The sequence below is a fragment of the Hydractinia symbiolongicarpus genome, chromosome 1, assembly GCF_029227915.1.
Source record: "Hydractinia symbiolongicarpus strain clone_291-10 chromosome 1, HSymV2.1, whole genome shotgun sequence".
Lineage (NCBI taxonomy): Eukaryota > Metazoa > Cnidaria > Hydrozoa > Anthoathecata > Hydractiniidae > Hydractinia > Hydractinia symbiolongicarpus.
The window spans coordinates 6,697,261-6,717,000 of NC_079875.1; the positions used below are offsets into that span (position 1 = coordinate 6,697,261).

General features: G+C 32.2%; 2 protein-coding genes across 3 annotated transcripts; one reads left to right on the forward strand and one right to left on the reverse strand.

Annotated features, from left to right (window-relative positions):
* Positions 1-178: 178 nt before the first annotated feature.
* On the forward strand, positions 179-4,449 carry LOC130635144 (potassium voltage-gated channel subfamily A member 6-like). The gene is made up of 2 exons (XM_057444675.1): positions 179-558; positions 2,258-4,449. The coding sequence occupies exon 2, from the start codon at positions 2,259-2,261 to the stop codon at positions 3,600-3,602; it is 1,344 nt and encodes a 447-aa protein (XP_057300658.1). The 5' UTR covers positions 179-558; position 2,258; the 3' UTR covers positions 3,603-4,449.
* Positions 4,450-4,556: 107 nt separating this feature from the next.
* LOC130635118 (leucine-rich repeat-containing protein 49-like) lies at positions 4,557-19,516 on the reverse strand. 2 transcript variants are annotated; one of them, XM_057444673.1, is made up of 20 exons: positions 19,269-19,516; positions 17,922-18,006; positions 17,325-17,402; positions 15,350-15,470; positions 14,923-15,162; positions 14,637-14,742; positions 13,834-14,037; positions 13,038-13,104; positions 12,429-12,572; positions 12,008-12,069; positions 11,776-11,923; positions 11,105-11,188; positions 10,915-10,991; positions 9,885-10,007; positions 7,763-7,973; positions 7,308-7,493; positions 6,541-6,650; positions 6,232-6,288; positions 5,779-5,845; positions 4,557-5,169 (listed from the first exon to the last, which is right to left on the reverse strand). In XM_057444673.1, the coding sequence occupies exons 2-20, from the start codon at positions 17,979-17,981 to the stop codon at positions 4,954-4,956; spliced, it is 2,361 nt and encodes a 786-aa protein (XP_057300656.1). In that variant the 5' UTR covers positions 17,982-18,006; positions 19,269-19,516; the 3' UTR covers positions 4,557-4,953. The 2 variants fall into 2 exon arrangements, with proteins under 2 accessions (XP_057300656.1, XP_057300655.1); XM_057444672.1 differs by having other exon boundaries at positions 7,763-7,976; positions 19,269-19,515.
* Positions 19,517-19,740: the final 224 nt, after the last annotated feature.

Below are 19,740 nucleotides of genomic sequence, written 5' to 3' on the forward strand. Positions count from 1 at the left end.
GTTATTTATTGCAATGACTTTGCGAGTTTTCTACTTGCGTCTTTACACATACATGGCAACAGAAATTTTCTTAAAACAGCTTACATAGCTGACCTTTTAAAAGCATATTTCTTTTCTATTCCTTTATAAGGAGGAACACAATAACAACATCGATGGTGAGTATATGTTAGTGGACATCCACAGCTCGACCTATTTGAAAACATCTAATCCATGGTTTCTTTACATCTGTTTTTTGAATTGCCATTTGGTGAACTAATATCTTAAAATATGTATAAACAATTTATTTATAAGTTAGTTGGGTGTATGGCTTCTATATACACGTCATGAAATAACGCGTAAATCATTTACGCGGTGTTACTAAGCAAATTGAAATTATATATAAACATGTAAAATTGACATTTTTTTAAATCTTACAATGAATAAATTTTTTCTTAAACTAAAACTTCAAAAGCATAAGAATCGAGCTGAATAACTTGTTTTAAAACAATAATTTGCTGATGTTAGAAGAATAATGATGAGAATTTTTTCTTGGTAGGAAACATCGTCGTGAAATGGAAAGTATGATTTTATTTCATTGCGACATGTAACTTTATATTTTTCTTAAAAAAAAAATTATTGCTTTGGGATACAAAAAATTCTATTTTATGAAAATTGGTTAATTGATTTATCGCAACGTGTCGTATCGATTAAACTTTTTTAGTATCTTTTAAAATCTATAAAATCTGTAAAATCTAGTCATGGTATGGCTAGTCATTCGGCCGAATGTAGTAAGCATGGACTAAAGCCACTTGCCATTCTCGACCCTAGTGCTGTTTGAGATAAACCTGGAATTCGAGGTTTTATTCTCAAAGAGCTCTGGGAACGAGAATGGGTACTTACTAGAAAATAAATGACACCCTGCCAATGTAACTTCGGTAGTATAATTTTTTGTCTCGTATCGCCCTCTTACAACGCCTAGAATTTGCGGTCAGAACAAGTCAGGTCAGCGTATTACAGGAGAGGAGTAAGGCCTGGGGGAGAGGTAATTTTCTGTTTGTTTCTCTCAAAGGAAAAATTACTTAAAGGCGGTGGGAACATATCTTTTGATATGAAAAAACGCAATTTTGCGAAGAACATATTATAAAAAGCTAACAAAGCCTGAGGAAGAATTACTTTTCTGTTTGATTCTCTCAATGAAGAAATACCCTAAAGGCGGCGGAAACACTTCTTTAGATATAAATAAACGCAAATTTGTCAAGAACTTATTAAAGAAAACCAAACAAGGCCTGGGAAGAGGTGAGGATTAATGCGTCAGAAAGAAATAAGGACATAGGGAGCCACAAATTACTTACCTCATAACTTTTTTTGTGTTGGATTGTAGTTCATAATTTGGTAAAAATAATGCATGTTATATGACAACTAAAAATGATGCCTCAAATGATGACTGTCAGCAAATATATTGCTAACAGTGAAAATTTAACTTTTCAGCTATATTCATTAACTTATAGAGGCGCCAATTACACAAAATATCCGGAAAAATGTCATACAGGGTTTATTTTGTACACATTTTGTTCAAAAGATACCATTTTTACGGAAAAATTCGATAAATTTCTCGGGCGTAACTTCTAGAAAATATTGACGCCCTAGGGCGAAAAAGAGTCACAAAGGGGCGTTAAATATTCAAACGTTTTTTAACGTGCGAACTTTAAATGAACAACTTTAAGGAAGAAAATCACTAATGTCAAGAAATTTGAAAAATTGAAATGGAGCTTTAGAAAAAGGCCATGACCACCTGCCTTTTTCAAAAACTTTTCTTGGTTGTTTTTTCGTTCAAAATGACAAAACTCAACTACAAGAAGTTCTAGGAATATAGATCGACCGTTTTAATGCTATAAACGAAAGTATACAAGGTATGGCAATTTTGCTCCGTCCCCTCTTATTACTGGCATTAATAAGGTTAAAAATGACAAATAAAGTGACCTCGTTGCGGGGTCTACGTCCCCTGATTTTGCGGAAGACCGTTATGTCATTATGTCACAAAAGGAGAAAAAGCTTTTGAGACGAGTTTGAATGAGCCAGTTTTTCCTTAAATCCACAAAATTATAAACGAGAATTAAAATTACACAACCTAGTCCCCAGGACTTATTTGATTTTTCTTATCTGGATGAAACCTTTTTGTTCTTGATTTCTTCTGCATAGACACGGTTGGATTTTCAGAAATATGTGTTTTTATCTCGCCTTTTAGACACTGGAAGATCTATTTACAATTTTGTTTTAGAATGGTTTGTGCAACCGCGTGTATGTCTAACAGGAGAATAAAAATTAATGTACGCGGTACATGCTATGAAACCTACGAAACCACGCTATGCAACTATCCTGATACATTGTTGGGAGATCGAGACAAGCGAGAAAAATTTTTCGACTGGAAACGAAACGAATACTATTTTGACTGCAAATCCGAAATATTTGACGCAATTTTGTTTTTTTATCAATCACATGGTATTCTTGCTAAACCAAGTTTTTGTAACCACAGAGAGTACCAAAGACAGTTGCAATTTTTTGGCTTAGCAAGGAAAAAACCTTTGCCGCCAGAACCGAAGACGTTTCGAGAAAAGCTGTGGACATTCTTACAAGATCCCCACCAATCAAGTTTAGCTTTAATCGCTGCATACCTTTCTTTTATGGTCATTGTTGCATCCGTCATCACGTTTTGCGCTGAAACAGAGAGTGAAGGAATTCGCTCACTGTTGTTTCGTTCCCGTACAATTTGGTTTCACTTAGAATGTTTCTTTATTGGTTATTTCACATTAGAATATTTGATTCGTTTATTCACTTCACCCGATCGTTTAGCTTTTGTCAAAAGCTTCTATGGAGTTGTGGATTTAATTGCAATTGTACCGTTTTTTTTCTCTCTTCTCTTCATAGTCTTAGCGGAAGATTTTATCTTGCACTCCATTGGAATGGTGCGCGTTGTGAGACTGATTCAAATCATGCGCATTATGAAACTCTCCAGATACAGCACAGGCTTACGTGTACTCGGTAAAAGTCTATTTTACTGCAAGGAACAGATGTTCTCACTTGGTGCTTTTTTTGCCATAAATGTCATCTTCGTGTCAAGCATAATCTATCTTTTTGAGCATGATACTAACGATGACTTTAACAGCATTCCGCAAAGCATATGGTTTATTATCATCTCTATGACAACAGTCGGGTATGGTGACGTCGTACCGAAAACCATTGGTGGTAAATTGACGGCAGTGTTATCAATATTTATTGGTGCTGTTGTGTTGTTTCATTTATTTCTTCCAACGTATCTTATGTACTTTTCGATTTTCTATACAAAAGCGCAACAACATAGATTGGACAGGAAAAAGCGAGAAGCGGAACGAAAATCAAAACGAAAACGAGAAATCGCCATACGAGAGGAACGAGAGCAGCAGCGAAAATTAAATTTAATCAATAAAAACACGTGTGATATAAAAAGTGTTTCAGTACTGGAAGACAAGTTAAACGAAGACAGTGACATTGAAATAACAGTGGCCTCACGCACCCGAGGATTAACAGTTGATATGAAAAGTGATCTTCTGTCTTCATCAACCAGTTTTCATAGTTTAAATTTATGAAAGTATTAGAAGCTTACAACGTTCACAAGGGCGCTTGTTACATTCTTGACCCCAGAGTCCTTTGAGATAAACTTGAAAGTTCAATCTCAAAACCTCTAGGAAGGAGAATGCGCTTTGTAGTCTTAAGTGATGATCGAGACTATGTTGCACACAAATATGATTATCCACAGAGATGATTCTCTGGTATATATACGAAACTAAAATAGATTATATGAAACTTTGATTCACAACTCAATACATAAATTTGTGAAAACAGCCAATGCAAATAAATGTTCACAATTTCAATTTAGATGTATCTTCTGTAGAAACCGTGTATGTAGCTTTTTATGGGGACGTTTTTTAAAATTTGGCTTTCTTTTTTACTAAAAAACGAGTTGTGGCTGCTTGCGCCCTACTAATGCAATGTGAAGAATACACTGCAGTGAATAAATTAAAAAGGAATATACTATTTGACCTTAAAAACGCAATTTGTGCAACAAAAAATACTCGGCTTAGCATTTTACTCGAATGAACGTCTCTGCGCGAATTATTACGCGTTCATTATTTTTTTCTACATTAAAGTGTTTAAAAGACAACTTGAAGTACTTCACATTTCGATGTTAAAGTTCTCATCAAAATTATTTCATATCTTTTTAACACGTCAAATTTGATCTCCCTCGAAGAAGCGCCCATCGTCAAATTTGTCAAATTAAACGCTTTCAAAGCGCTCATTCGAGTAAATAAGCCAACATACAACTTCTACAAGAGATATATTTTGAATAAGTACATATATTTATATATAGCCATTATCTCTCTTAAAAACGAAGTTGCAACAAAGATTCCATGATTTGGTTATACTTCCTCGTGAGAACAAAACTAACCCCACCTTAAATTGGCAAAGATACAGTACAAATAAATTCTAAATTCAAAAGTAGCGACATCTGCATAATTTATGGCAGAAGTGTAAAACAACTCTTGAACTGATTCATAATTATTATTGTAACTTGTATAAATATCAATTTTTACAACTTTTAAAAAACTCGTGTCTTACTGACACCAAATATATTAATATATTCTGTATTTTACAGTTCTCTTTTACTAACCAACGCCTGCACTATTTACGAAAGACAGACCCGCAGTCTAACAACCACACAACTCGCCGGTCACGTGACGTCATCCGACCTTCAAATAACTATTGCTACGTAACGTTAACCGATTGTCAAATGTCACATCAGCGTACAACCCATATTCGTCACTTTGACGTCATCCAATCGTCACAAGGCAATTACTACGTCGGCCACTACTGGCGAAAAACGACTGCCAAACAACGACCAGCACGTTATGTTGGCGTGAATAGACCGTCAAACAACCGTCAGTACGTCACGTTAACACTTCTTTTTATCTTTTCTAACGAATCTTCGCAATATGCGTCAACGTCGGCTATTTCTTTAAAGTATTTGTTAACAAGATCAGAAAAAATTTGTGGCAATATGCTATCCAAAAGTTTCTGCTTTCGGCTTGCCATTATGGATGTGTTAAAAATTTCGTGGACGTAATTGGAAGCGAATGTAAGCCTTTCTTGCATTTCCTGAAAAATGGAATACGACATAAACAAAAAAAATTTTCCATACCAAGCTGATGAGATTTTCATAGCAATTAAACAAATTCGAAGAAATTTTTTTCTGCTATATATATTTATTAGAAAAAACAAAAAAGGGGGAAAAATTTTTACTAAGTAAATCTACCTATATGTCTGTTAAGGTTCATATCCACTAGGTAAAATATTCCGAGCAGAATAAATTTGAGCATTCTGATTGACTGTCGGAAATTTCCGCTGTTCGAAAGTAGGATTAATTTCTATTTTTTTCTACTTTCTTTGATAGCTCTGCTCTACATGGAATATTACTCCTGTTAGAGATGAACTCTTAAGCTTTAAGATAACAAGAAACTTATCGATATGCTTTATCGATAAGAAAAGTCAAAGATTTATTAAACTTATTACCAACTAGCCGGTTTTTGACTAACAAGAAATTATAATCCTATTTCAACATTTTAGTCACATAAAAGTCGTTGTTTTCTGGTATTCTCAATGCCTATAAAGGTATTCGTTGCAAAAAAAGGGAAAAAAATAAGTTTGAAATTAATATTTTCTTTCAACAATGATGAAGCAAGTCGAACTATAGTCTGTGCAACTTACTTCTCTCGCTTTCTCTGTTGAATCGACGTACATTAAACCTGCCCTGAAGACATCACCAATCTGTGAACTGAAAAATGAAAACAATAATGTGTAGCTAACCTAGTATTTAAAAGTTCTGCAAATTTTGACTAAAATACACAAAAACTACTGATAGTGCCAGTTTTTCCTTCAGGTTATACAATATAAATTTTATGAATTAATTCCATTATCTTATCAATCACGGACTTTTTGTCTCGATTTCCCGGACATTCCTAGATCGTCGCATTAATTGTTCCATACTGTAAAAATCGCAGAAACACCAACTAGCACATTCCTTTAAAAAAATGTTACTGTCATTTTCCGCAAAATTATGCACAAAATTGTGGTGGAAAGCCCGTGAAAAATAGTGTGTGGTAAACTGCAGTATTTTTAGACGTAAAATAGAACAGCATTTTTATACATGACAAAGTTTACCTGGGTTTGACTGGATTTTTCGAAACAACAGGATTATCTGTGGTCTCATTTACTTGACTAAAACAAAATAAGACAAATAAAACAAAATACTCACATGTAACGAGACGTCAAATAAAAGCCTTACGACCACTCCCAAGGAATTAGTAGTTCTTTCGATAGAGTGCCTCTCTCAATTTAGGGCCTCCTAATAAAACGTTCAGACATTCTAAGAATTCATACATTTCATCATTTCGTTGGTCAATTAAACAACCCAACAAGTATTTCTTTTAGAAGGTCAAACATACTTAACCTTTGAGAATGTAAAATCACCTTTGTTTATTTAACAGAGACAACAATCGAGTCTGTGATAATTGTGTTGTTGTCATGTGACAAATAGCACCAAATAATTTTTCTGCATGTACAACATCGGTACCGGTGATCTAGAAAAATGGCAAGCATATCAAACCAAGTCTGGTTTGCGTATGTTTTTTGACCATATTTTGTCCACCTTGCAAGCTGCGAGGTTTGAATGTAGATTAACTATCGATTCACATAGAGATATAAACAAGGTTTTTTTGGCTGCTCTTTTGCTTATAACAAAACAAGCACAAAAAATCAATTTCAGAAAACAAGTATAAAAATCTATTTTAATAATCTATTAACTTCATATTCGTGCTTAGTTTTGTTAAAAATAGCCGCAAGGTTGTAAAATAAAATGGGGAAACTTGTACGAAGTTACGTACATGTGAAATTTAGCCGTGTGAGTTTAAAAAAATAATTCAAAGAAGTATAGGCGTAAAACGAGCGGTAGTTGGCTTAACGAAAGCGGGCGGGGCGTGGTGGGAGTAAATAAAGTCGAAATGTTTATTTAAAGAAAGATTTAACCTTTAAGTATTACAAGCCCATGAACAAAATAAATAAACAAAAGGTTAAAGGAAAGAATTACTGTGAAATTCCAAATACAAATGCCTAAAAACGCAACTGAAGAAATTGAACTGAATTATTCTGTGTATCGTGTATATACTGAATAGTGAATGGTGAAACAAGACAAACAACTAATTAAAAAGTTGAGAGTTGTTGAACAGTAAAAACTGTACCTCGTTGCCATTTAATGTCTTAAGTTTCAAATTTGTCAATCTAAATACTACATATGGTTTCCATAACGTTAACTTGGTTACTGCGTTGCCTTCTTCAGAAATGACTAAATTTTGCATCTCACAAAGCGAGGCAAGTGCGTTAATATCATTGAAAGTATCAATGTTGGTCTTAGTAAACTCTACCGTCTAAAGAAACAAATTCATGAAATTGATTGGTAGAATGTCACATTCGATGTTTCTAATTAGACAATGAAAAAGTTTGAAGTAACCATGTAAAAAATTTTCGTATAATTATCAATGACACCGTAAAAATCGTGAGTTAGATGTCTTTAAAAAAACGCTTTCGATAACAATTTACTTCATGTTAATTAGTAACAGGTGAATATAATAATTTAACGAAAACTATGGTAGGGTAGTAGAACTTATGGTCTCGCTTAATTATCATTTCAACTTACATTTATTGAATTAAATTTCGTGGATAATTTCGGTAAGTAAGGCACGATGTGTTCGAATGAGATATATTTAAACACGATCGAGGTCACGCTTGCCGTGTTTTTTTCTCCCCAGTTTTTCTCCAGTGCATCCAGTGAACCTGCTCCATACAGACACACGCAGTCGTTCTCCACTTCAACTAAATGACATGCGCTGAAATCTTTTATACCGTGACTGCTGAAATAAAAACACACGATGTCAAATCAATTAGAAGCACGGTGTACTGTTGTTTATGTAGACGGCAGTGAGTAGCTAACCAAGTCTTTCACTACGTTTAAAAATAATCAAATTAAATTAAACGTTTATTTAGCAAACCAACTTCATAATTTTGATAATAGCCTTTAAGTTGCTAAGTGTATTATTCAAATTATGAAAATTTTAGCTTCACACTTGCCATGTTTGCAAGATAATTATATGTTCATAAAAGGTTTTATTCTTGTCAGGATCTGCTGTGTAGATTGTTGTTGGATTATCTAGGTTGAAGAAGACTTTGTTGCTTATCTTTGCAAATTTTCAACCTAATCAATTGGGTTGTCAGCAAAAAATTAAGAGGCCTTGGACAAGCAAAAAAGTGTCATTTTTGCAAAAAATTTATGTTAATCAATTCACCTTTATAATTTCTATGTATTGTAAAGTTTGAATGTACATACCTTAACAGGTCTAAAATTACTGAAGACAGAAAATGTAGAAACTTTCTCTCACTTAAATATGACATAATTTCTGCAGCAAATTAAATATGAAATTCTTTAAATGTATCTTAGAACGAAAAGAGAAAAAAACACTTGTTAGCTAACTTTTGAAGCTGTATAATATAAGCCCATCATTTTATACCTCGGGTTCCCTTTAAGCTTTGACAAAATCTCATCTTCACACCTTAGCAACTCAGTTGCTTTAAGTAAAAACATGTACAGTTGAAACTCTATTAACAGCCACCTCCTCCCAACGCCCACCAAAACCGCCAGGAAAACAACTTTTGTTTGTATTTTAGGACAATCATCGAATCCTTAAAATCGAATGTTTTTGGTTCGAATTACGATTTCTGGTTTAATAACAGTGGTTTAATAACAATAAGCATTTTTTCAGCATGAATGTGCAGCTAGCTACTACTCCTTATGTTTATATACAGCACAACCATTATAATATTTTGACCATAAAATACACCGCAAGGTTTTATTCTGAATAACAACTTTTCAATAACTTTTAACTCTTTATTTTTTGCTTCATTTATTTTCTAATGTTGTGAACAAATTTCTCTCGTGCTGCTCGAGCACGCCAGAAATCCGGCATTTTTGTTTACGTTTAAATTTGGTGTTCGATAAAACAAGAACAAAACAATTTCGACAGGTTGTTTTTTCAAAAGTAGATTTATTACAACTGATTTCATTAAAAAATGCTTCAACTTTAGGCGTGAATGGGGCATGACTCGTTTTTTTAGAGAGTAAAAACATTGTTTGAAATCTCTCAACAATGTTCATTACATTCAATTAACAACCAGTTAAACCTGTTCCTTAAAAATGAACTCTATTTAGGATTTATAAAAAAATAGGTAAATAACTAGCAGTTTATTAGAGCAAAAAGCAAGAGCAAATCTTTATTATAACACCCATATACGTGGCTACACGATATGCGGCAAGTGAAGGAAGGACGAGCGTGTGGATTTATCCACGAATTATCGACTAGTCATTATAAATTCCTTAATCCTTTTTAAAGTTTTCCCAGATTATAGATCACAGTTAATACTTTAACCCAAAACACATTTCAGTTTAGTTGTAGTTAAAATTTTTAATGTGACTTTCTTTAATCTTATGTGACAAAAGTCTTAAAGTTGTCTAATTTTTCATGTTCAGATAGAAGAAAGGTTAGGGTATTTCATCAACAACATTTAGGAGGGTTTGGGTATTCCATCAACAACATTTAGGAAAGTTTGGGTATTCCATCAACAACATTTAGGAAGGTTTGGGTATTCCATCAACAACAACTAAAGCGAATAGAAATCGTAAAATGTCTGACAAATAAAATTGTTTTAAGTGAGATGTTTCTCAGAGAAAATTGTTACAAATCAAAAAAACATCGCTTTCAACTTACAGCTTTGAAGACCGTTCAAATGTAGCTGACGTAGACGTCGCCGAGGAGGAGGGTGATAAAGAATAAGTGGAGTGCAATGTTTCGTTGTTGGAATGTTGTGCAGGTATGGAATTTGCATCCGTGCTAAATGAAAGTACATGAAGTGGTAAATGAGTGGTAAATGAGTTTAACAGGAGAATTATTAATATAAAAAATAAACAATTTTATTTATAGTTGGCAAGGTTTCTAACCCTAAATGTCCTATTATTAACACGTATTTTTTATTAAACAAAACATGTTTATAAGAAACTTGAGGCTGGAGCTTCCAATAAAAGTAATTTTCCATGAACTCTTTGTACATTACGCTTGTGTAAATGAATAACGCAAAGTCGATGTCAATCGATCTTAATCGATATATGTATAACATTACGTTTTCAAACTGTATAATCGTATGTTTTTCCAATTCTTGTTTTTATCCAATAAAACAATAGTAAATACATGTCAGAAAAGCTTTTAGGTTATCTCAATGCAATCTGAGGTTAAGAAACTAAATAAAAAACATTCAGTACTAATAATACCAGAGCTGTTCACTGGTTTCTTTAAAAAAATAACAGAGTTTTAGTTTAAAAAGTTTTTGTGGGTCTCTTAACAATTTTGGTGGAAAATAGGTATATGTCTAAATAAGCGAACCATCGATAAAAAACAGTGTCAAATTATCACTATTTTGCTTTATTTTGAATAAACAAATAAACAAATAACATTTATCAACCACACAATCTTTATTATTGAGCCTAAAAAATTCATAATTTTTGTATGGTCCAGTACTAAGTTTACAATATAGGCTTTGAGTACATATAAAATTTTCAAAAGAGTAAAAATCTAAATGAACATACAGCCAATATATTGATGGAGTTAAACAAAAGCAAAATACAAAAAAGCAAATACGTCAAATGAATTTCAATGTTACGATCGAGGGTCACGTAATAGTATTATATCAAAATTCACTCAGTTGATTCGAGAAATATTTCCGTGAAAGTAACCACAAACTCACCCTGTCGTATTATGTTTGCTTCGTGATTGTCGTTTCCATTCTCGATGTGCATTGTTGATCGCTAGCCGTCTTTTTTCCTAACAAAACAAATCTTTCGATTAGCAAAGTTAATTTCTTAATACAAATACAGAGAAGAAACAATAATACTGAGTACTTAGGAGAAACATAAACACTGACAAATAAACTTTACTTTTATGGATGACAGTCTCTCTTGTTCTTTTCGACGTTCATCTTCTTTTTTTGCCATCACACAAGCTATTCTTTTTTCTTCCTCCTTTAAAAAGACACAAACAATGGTAATGTTTTCATCAATGTATTTCCAGCTTTCACTTTCTATTTAAGCACTTTATAACAAGATGTACTCACGCTTTAACTTATCTGTTTTTTTGTTTTTTAGCTGGGAACAGTAAACAAATACAATCTTTTGGGCAACCTCAATTTTTTTTGCGTACATTTTCCAATTCGCTTTCCACATGTCGTAGTACAATGTTATATAATGTTATCATGCGTAAAAAATCTACTTTAGAATTTTTCTGAGGAATCACACATTAGAAGATTTGTGTTACATGATACTCCTTTCAGTTGCAGAGACGCAACGACGCAATAAAGTATAAAACATCAGAAAATTTATTTTTTGGGGGATGATGCCATGGAATTTCGGGGGGGGAGAGGAGAGATTGTCGTGGAAATACCCATGTAGGGTCCAGAGGCCATACATGTAAATTTCTAGGTAACACCGTATCGTAGTACATCATGATGCAACATTTATGAAGTTGCATCAAATGTTACATCGGTCTGTGTACTGTGTACTTGAATGTAATATATACGTTCACTGTAAGATTATTGTATCTCATTACATACTGTCAATCTTTTCATATCCAGCTGTTTTAACGTTGTGACGTTTTGCAATACGCTTTGCTTGTATCCTGCATTATTTGCGAATGAATTTCCATCCAGTGAGAGTTCGATCAAGCTTTTCGTTTTGCTTAAGCATGAAACATCATCAAATCTAAGAACAAGACGGTTCATATTATAGGATGACTTAGCCATGAATAATGTACTTTTGGTAGTAATGTAATAGAATATCACTTACGTTTTAAGTTCGTTAAAACTTAGAAACAATCTTTGTAAGGACGGGAGCTGATCTATTTCATGCTATAAAAAAATTAATGTTCTTTCAAATTTCGTTCCAAACCATATTTATATAAAGGCATAATATACAAATAACAGAATTTGCATCTTGAATTATTGTACAGGTCACAGTTGCGATAACAAGTTGACGAATTTTTGCAGACTGGCGTTAACAGTAGGATAATAGAAGTTCTAGCATTGATTATTATTCAGAGTAACACCTAATGTGTAATATTCACACTTTGTTTGGTGAAATGAAAAACAAATCCCTTTCACAGTAAAACATTCTTTTGCAAGGGTGATGTTGAATGAAGAAAACTAAGGCGTAGTTATTGCACATCTTGTTGATTCACTAGTCACGTAACATGAAGCAAAAGACTTACAACAGTTTGAATATAGTTTCTTCGTAAATTCAATTCTGACAGAGAATCCAAACCAGCTAGATTTTTTACGACAGTGAGTTCATTACCGGCAAGATTAAGAACTCGCAGCTGATGTAAGTGAGACAAATTCTCGATGGTTGAAATCTAAAAGTAAACAGTTTATAAAATACACATAGAATCAAGCCTTACCATACAAAATAAATCTAATTAATTTTTTATATTACATAAACAATCAACCAAAAAAGCTACGAAAAGCTGTGAAATATGACGCTAATTTTCAACTTTTTTCAGAAGGTTCAGGGTTCTAAATCCTGTGCATAATTTTTCGCAAAGTGGCACTGTTTTGGCCATTTCTCGAAATAGCACAACAGCATCGCCTGACAAATGCTTCACAGCCAAAAGGCTACGAAAGTTCTCTTGGTAGATGCGTAGGGCGAGTGGCAAAAATGAAAAATATGCTAGTCACAGTTTCTGCAACGCCTACGTCATGGAACAATTAACACGACAGCCTAAGAAGGTCCAGGAAATCGAGAAGTCGACAAAAGCATACAGATAGGAATCATTTTCTGGCCATAGGCAAACATAAATAATAAATTTGGGAGTGCTTACTCTGTTCCCATGCAGATCTAACACATCCAACATAATAACTTCTTCTAGGTTGTTAATCTTTTTGATCCTAAAAATGTTTTTCAAGAAACAAATATTGAAATGTCGAATGACCAAAATATAGTAATTAAAAATGCTAAATTTGATCTAACAGACAAGTGATGTTTCAGTATAGAAAACGTTAAGGCGTTTTTTTATACGTTCCTGTTGTGTATATAGTATTGTTAATACAAAAATAACAACTTTCTCTGGCTGTAAAGTAAAATAACTCCAGGGGTCTATGTCCAGACTAAGCTTGCAAGGTTGTTGCAAAGATATGGGTAGCCAAAGATGATATGGGCTGTAATGATCTTGATGTTGACCGAGTAACTAAAAACTAAAGAACTGAGATTAAAGGGACAATTTGTCCCATAAATTTGTTGTCCTTAAATTTAGTATTTTCAATTAAACCAGGTATCTTGTTTTTATAGACACTGTGGGTAGTTAACTGGCTATATGTTGAAGACAGTCTAGATAAAATACTGATTCCAATCTAGTCACTTTGACAGCAAAACTTTTCTAATGTTTACCTACAAAATGCGTTTATTTATTAATGTATTGTAGGAATTAGATATAAAGTTTTTTCCAATTCTTTTTCAAAATAGTTTTTGGTGTTGTTTGTTTACATTTTAACCTTCCATTGTCTGCGAGGATGAGCAATACCAGTCTATATTGGTCTATTGGTCAAGAAAGCTAAACCAATCAGAATGTCTAAAAACCCATATTGTCTGTTTGTATACTTTAGACAATCCACAATTACCTGTTCTTCCCCAACATTAAAACTCTCAGCAATGTCAAGCTTGCCAACCCAGATATTTCTTCTAATTCATTATCATATAAGTCTAGAAATATTAATTTTTTGAGCATAGATAAGTGTTGTATCTTTCGTATAGAATTATGTTGGAAGTTTAATAGTCGCAACTGCTCTTCACCCTCCAGTATAGGACAAATCGATAACTTCCGTCTAAAGATAAAGAAGTAAGCACAAGACTTGCTACAAAATCTTATATACCTGCCAGGATGAAACATTGACCTCCATTTAAAAAACAATTCAAGAACAATCAAATATTATTCACACTTAAAAAACTAGATTTCAAGTAGAAACTTAACTTGTGTTGGTTGATAGAAGATAAAGAAATACAAAGGAGTTTTTATGCATTTGTCTGCATAGTGGTTACAAATATGATATAAGGACTAAAAGACAACATGTATGTTTCTCGTATGTATAAACTTTGCCAAAACAGTAATATTTGTACCTGCAGGATTTATTTCTACAATAAAGACATTGTAAAATTTGTATAGAATTTGTTTCAGGTTTTTTGTGTTCTATTTATCGATTATAATTGCGACTGAGTTCTAAGCTCTTTGGCAGGCACAAAAGTTATATAAGTATCTTCATATTTGCAAAATTTTAAATTCATGTACACTTATACACACAAATTTTCTATCCATATAAGTTTCTGCATTAATATACTTTTTCACAAAATCTACCCTTTGCGCTCAATTAAACAATAAATAACAATAAAAATAGCTGGTTGGCAAAATAGTCAGATAACACATTACCTATCTAGATTTAACTTGTCTGGATTACTGTTACGTTCATCCTCCAGCCTGTAAATGATTGGAATACCAGGAGCCGATGGTGATTCAGCAAATATAACTCTATCACCTAAAAAACCCTTGCAAAATGAATTTTGTTCTTTTAATTTAAAGTAGAATAACATGGTAACAACCCAAGTTTTTTTTATTTTTTTACTTTTGTAAGAACCAAATCAGTAGTAAGATTAAGGGAATAAGCATGATTTGGTGGCTTTTAATAATAGAAAGATAAAAAAATAAAGAGAATGACCTGGAAGGTACACTTGTGTTTTTGAAAGTTTTGTTGGATCCTGACTTCTCCAATGTTTCTCATTTTCTTCAGTAGACTCAACTGAACTTTTTGTTTTTGAAGGTGCATACGAACTAGTAAAGGCACCTAATGGATTGGATGTATTCGTAGACAAAAGTTTTGATTTTAACAAATTTGAGGATGAAGTTTGATTAGAATTTGAAATGCTCGATGAATGTGCAGCTTGGTAAGATGCATATCCTAAATCAACAAAGAAAAATCCAATTGTCCAGCCAGATATTAGATGCTATTTTGTTTCTAGATGATGTTGTATTTGTTTGAGGTCAACATTGCTACTATTAATTTTTTTTGTTGCACATTTCAAACTATTTTATAATCAAATAAATACATGTTGTTGAATATAATTTAATCAATAAAATATTCAGACCTAGGTTTCCTGATCTTGGTCGTTCTTTCTTTCGTTGACTGGAAGATTTCATCACGTTGTGATTTGCATTACCAAGCACAGCTGACAAAGGAAATAAGGTTGGGTGTACATGTCCAGCTTCCTAAAAATGTTCATTTACTTGTGAAATTAATAAAGTCATAACTTGTAATATTTTTCACATTACAACTAATATTCCATCAGTTCTTGCTATAATAACAAAAAAAGAATGTGCTCAGTGGTTCCTTTTTGAAATTATTTTGAAATTATTCGATACATTTATATTTTTTCAACATTGCATTCATATATTTGGTTATTATTATATGTGATGCTCTCTAGGAAAATCGAACGCTTCTATTAATAATTCGTATTTTCAACACAATAGATTCCGTATTTCGTACTTTTAAAAATACGAATTGCGTATTTAAAAATATGCATATTTTTCTAAAAACCGTATTTCGTAATTTTAAAAAATACGGAATTCGTACTTAAAAATACGCGCATTTTTGAAAATATGTAATTCGTATTAAAAAATCTAAAAACACGAGGTAGTTTTAAAATACGAAACTTTAAAGTTCATTCTAAAATACAAGAAAACGTCGGTGCAAAGCTTTAGAGTTGCCGTATTTCATTCTAAAGTGATGAAAAAATGTCCTTGTGAAATCATTAGACCAATTAAAAACCTATTAAAAATAAACTTGTAAAATTAAGTAATTTTTCTATTTAGTTTATTCAACCACTCGCTTGATACACTAACATTTTTAAAAATAAGAAATTCTATTTTTAAAAATGGAATTTCGTATTTTCTAAGAATTTCTTATTTTTCAAAAATACAAAATTCGTATTTTGTATTCTTAAAAAATACGAAATACGAATTTCGTATTTTTAAAAATAGAATTGTGTACTTTTAAAAATATGAAAATTCGTATTTCGTAGTTTTAAAAATATGCGTATTTTAAAATACGAAATCTGTATTTCTCAATACGAAAGTTCTGTTGTTCGTATTTTTTAATACGAAAAGAGAAGTGGTCGATTTTCCTAGAGAGCATCACATATTGGCCATTGTAATGCTTTGAATAAACACCCCTTTCTATCTTCAAAACCCACATCTAATTGACATTGCTCCATAAAAGTCCCTCTCCCTTTAATACATTACCAGAAAGCAATCTCTTTACTATTCTTTAAATGAGCTCTTGTCAATTTTATTAGAAACTAGAACAACTTCATATCATGCTCAATTAACTCATAGTTTTCTTAAAAAGTTTACACCCCTGAAAAACTTAATTTCTCATATCAGCTTGCCCTACCACAGGCCTCAGAATAATTATTATCTCCTCCAGCCTTGGTCTCTTATCTACTCCTCCTTCTTAGTGCACCATCCTTCAATATGCCTCACTCTGGACTTAAAAAATTGGGAAAACATAAATTAGGAAAAAAATTAAACCATCATAGGAACATTAGTCATATATTGAAAGAAAAAGGGGAAATATAGACCACACCCTAAAAAAAACAAGAGAACTCAAAAGATTGAACAAATTTCAGAAAATCCCCTACCCCTTCTTCTACTCTACCCCAAGAAAACTGTGCACTCAAGTCTATTTTTAAAATATAAGTTGGCAAATTTAATTTCCCACTTAAATTTCTACCAACATTTATTCCTTAATACAAATACGATAATAAAAAAGATAATTAATGTTGTAGATGTTGGTGTGTGGATAGAATTAAATGTAAAGAAAAACATCACCAGCTTCCTCAATTCAATATATTTGACAACGTCTCTGTCATATAGGGACATTATTAAGTCATGTTACAAACACTATTTCGTAAAAAAATATTTTATATACATTACGGTTGTACAATACAATTATCTTATGATATATTAATCAACAAATAGGAATAATGGAACAGATGCAATATTTCTATTCAAAGCTGGTTTATCCCAATGGATTAAATAAAAAACTTTTGTAAAAGAACTTACATTTTTCGCAGCTAAGCTGTTGGTATCCCTTTCATTTGCAAACGCATTATAATGCAAACTCAAGTTAACAGTATTTACCTATGAGTAGAATACTCTGAATTTATGTTCTAAAATAAATGTTCTAAAAATATGTATAGTGCTTTATTTATAATTAATGCCTCTGCAATACAATCCTATATGAAGTACAAAATCTAACAAAGCATACTTTTTTCAAAAACCTTTGAAATGCAATCCTTATAAAAAGCTTTTTTTGATTTTAAGTCTCTAAAATAAAACTGATTGTTACTTCATTAAACCTTAACAATTTAACAATTTGAATTTGAACCCGGATTAGTTATACTTTTCATACATTAACATGAAAACACAAAAATTTAACTGAAAAGACTGTCTAAATTAAAATGTCACCCAAAAAATTAAAAAATAAAATGAAAGTAAAATAATTTTATTGAAGATATTATTTCAGTTTGTCTGTTCAGTATCCATATTACTGTGGGAAGTTTATCATTTCTTGACTATCATGTTCAAGAAATGATAAACTTTCCACAGTAAAATAATTTGTTTTAAACAATTGTTTGTTATCTTAAAAAACTAACTCACATTTCTTGAAGAAATCTTCTTTGGTTTTGTTGACTTTCCATAGCTATGCTGACTATGCATGTTTTATTTTATTTTTCAAAAGTTTCTAAAAATTGAAAAATATAATTTTTTTTAAATAACTCTGATTATGTGTTTTTCATAAGCATATTCCAATAAATTTTTTTGCCATTAAGCATAAAGTAAGCGTATTGTGGGCATGAAAAAGTAATTTTCCTAAGCATCATTTTGGAATTTTAATTGCTTATATTTTAATTGCTTTTAATTGCTACATTGGTATATAATCTATATAAATTTTGTGATTTTGTGCTATACCAATATATACCAACAGCACAACCTAATCAATTTCCGTGTGTGTGACGGTGTGCACATGCTATTGCTTGCTTCTCCTGAAATGATTAGGACATAGATAACTTTTTATAATTTACATGGCTAGCCTCATAAATATATGGAGGGATATATCCTGTCTATTACTTCCAAAAAATGCTCATTTTGGGTTATGCAGACCAAACTAGAGTTTCTGCTCTACCAGAAAATTTCCTGCAAAATCCAATGGATCACATTAGTGTATCATCTCCCCAATTTCCCCCCATGGCTTGGCTTTACCTGGGGCTATGGAACATGCATTTTCAATCATCAGCAAGGGGAACCAAACCTGATCTCCTACACAAAGTGAGAGAGTTGTAACCACCAAGTTATGGTGTGTTAACATGTAGATGCATCTGATTCTCAGGGCATCTTATTTTATGGACGCATGAGCAGACACAGAAGTTTAGACGAATGATCACTTGAACATCACTATTACAAGTAAATGTAAATATTAAGTACCTAACAAACATAAATAACCCCAAATAAATACGAACTAAGGTAAAATGAATACATGGAACTACAGAGCCTACATTACAAAATTTAAATACACCTACAATACATTACAAATTTACTCTCCAAGTTAACATTAAATATGGCAGGTGGAAACAAGTACTCTCCCGAAAGGAACTCTCTCAAAAAATAAACAAAGCTAAACATTTATTACAACATATACTAATGACTACTAAATGAAATATACAGACAAAACATATGCAAACAAAAAACATACACATGTGCAGACTATAGATATGAAATGTACACAGATGAAGCATACAGAATAAATATATAACAAAACATAACATACACACACGCACACAAGCACACAAGCACACAAACAGAACTACAAAAATGATGCTACGGAACAAACTAGCATTGACAAGACAAGCACAGCCTGTGGCAAAGTGCAGTTACATATACTAAATAATACAAATAAAAAAAAACAAATAAACTTAATTGACAAATTACATACAAACAAATACTTACTAAACAATATTAACATAACGACCACATATCCATAAAACCTGACTTTTCAAACAACGCCAAAAACTTTTCTTGTTTTGAAAATTGTATCAAGATTTGCACTAAATTTTTGTGCATGTGATGAACCATATGGAGGCACCTACATTCGTATCTAATAAGATCCACAAAAACACAATCATCAATTAATTCAAGATAAAGCCAAAGTGTGTGTACAATCTTGATTGTACACACAGATAAATAAACGAGGAGCCATTTGCTTCAAAAATGAAATAAGGCATCAGCAAACAACCATATAAATTTGGCTAAGGTATAGTCTCCACAATCATTTGAGAAAAAATTGTTTTAATTTGTATATATAATATTTTATTTGTAACAATCTCTATATACACAGTACTAGAATCAGGACACCTAACATCGTGAGCGCGTATCATGCGCGACGCGAACAATCCGTGATCCTATCGTGACCATCGCAATA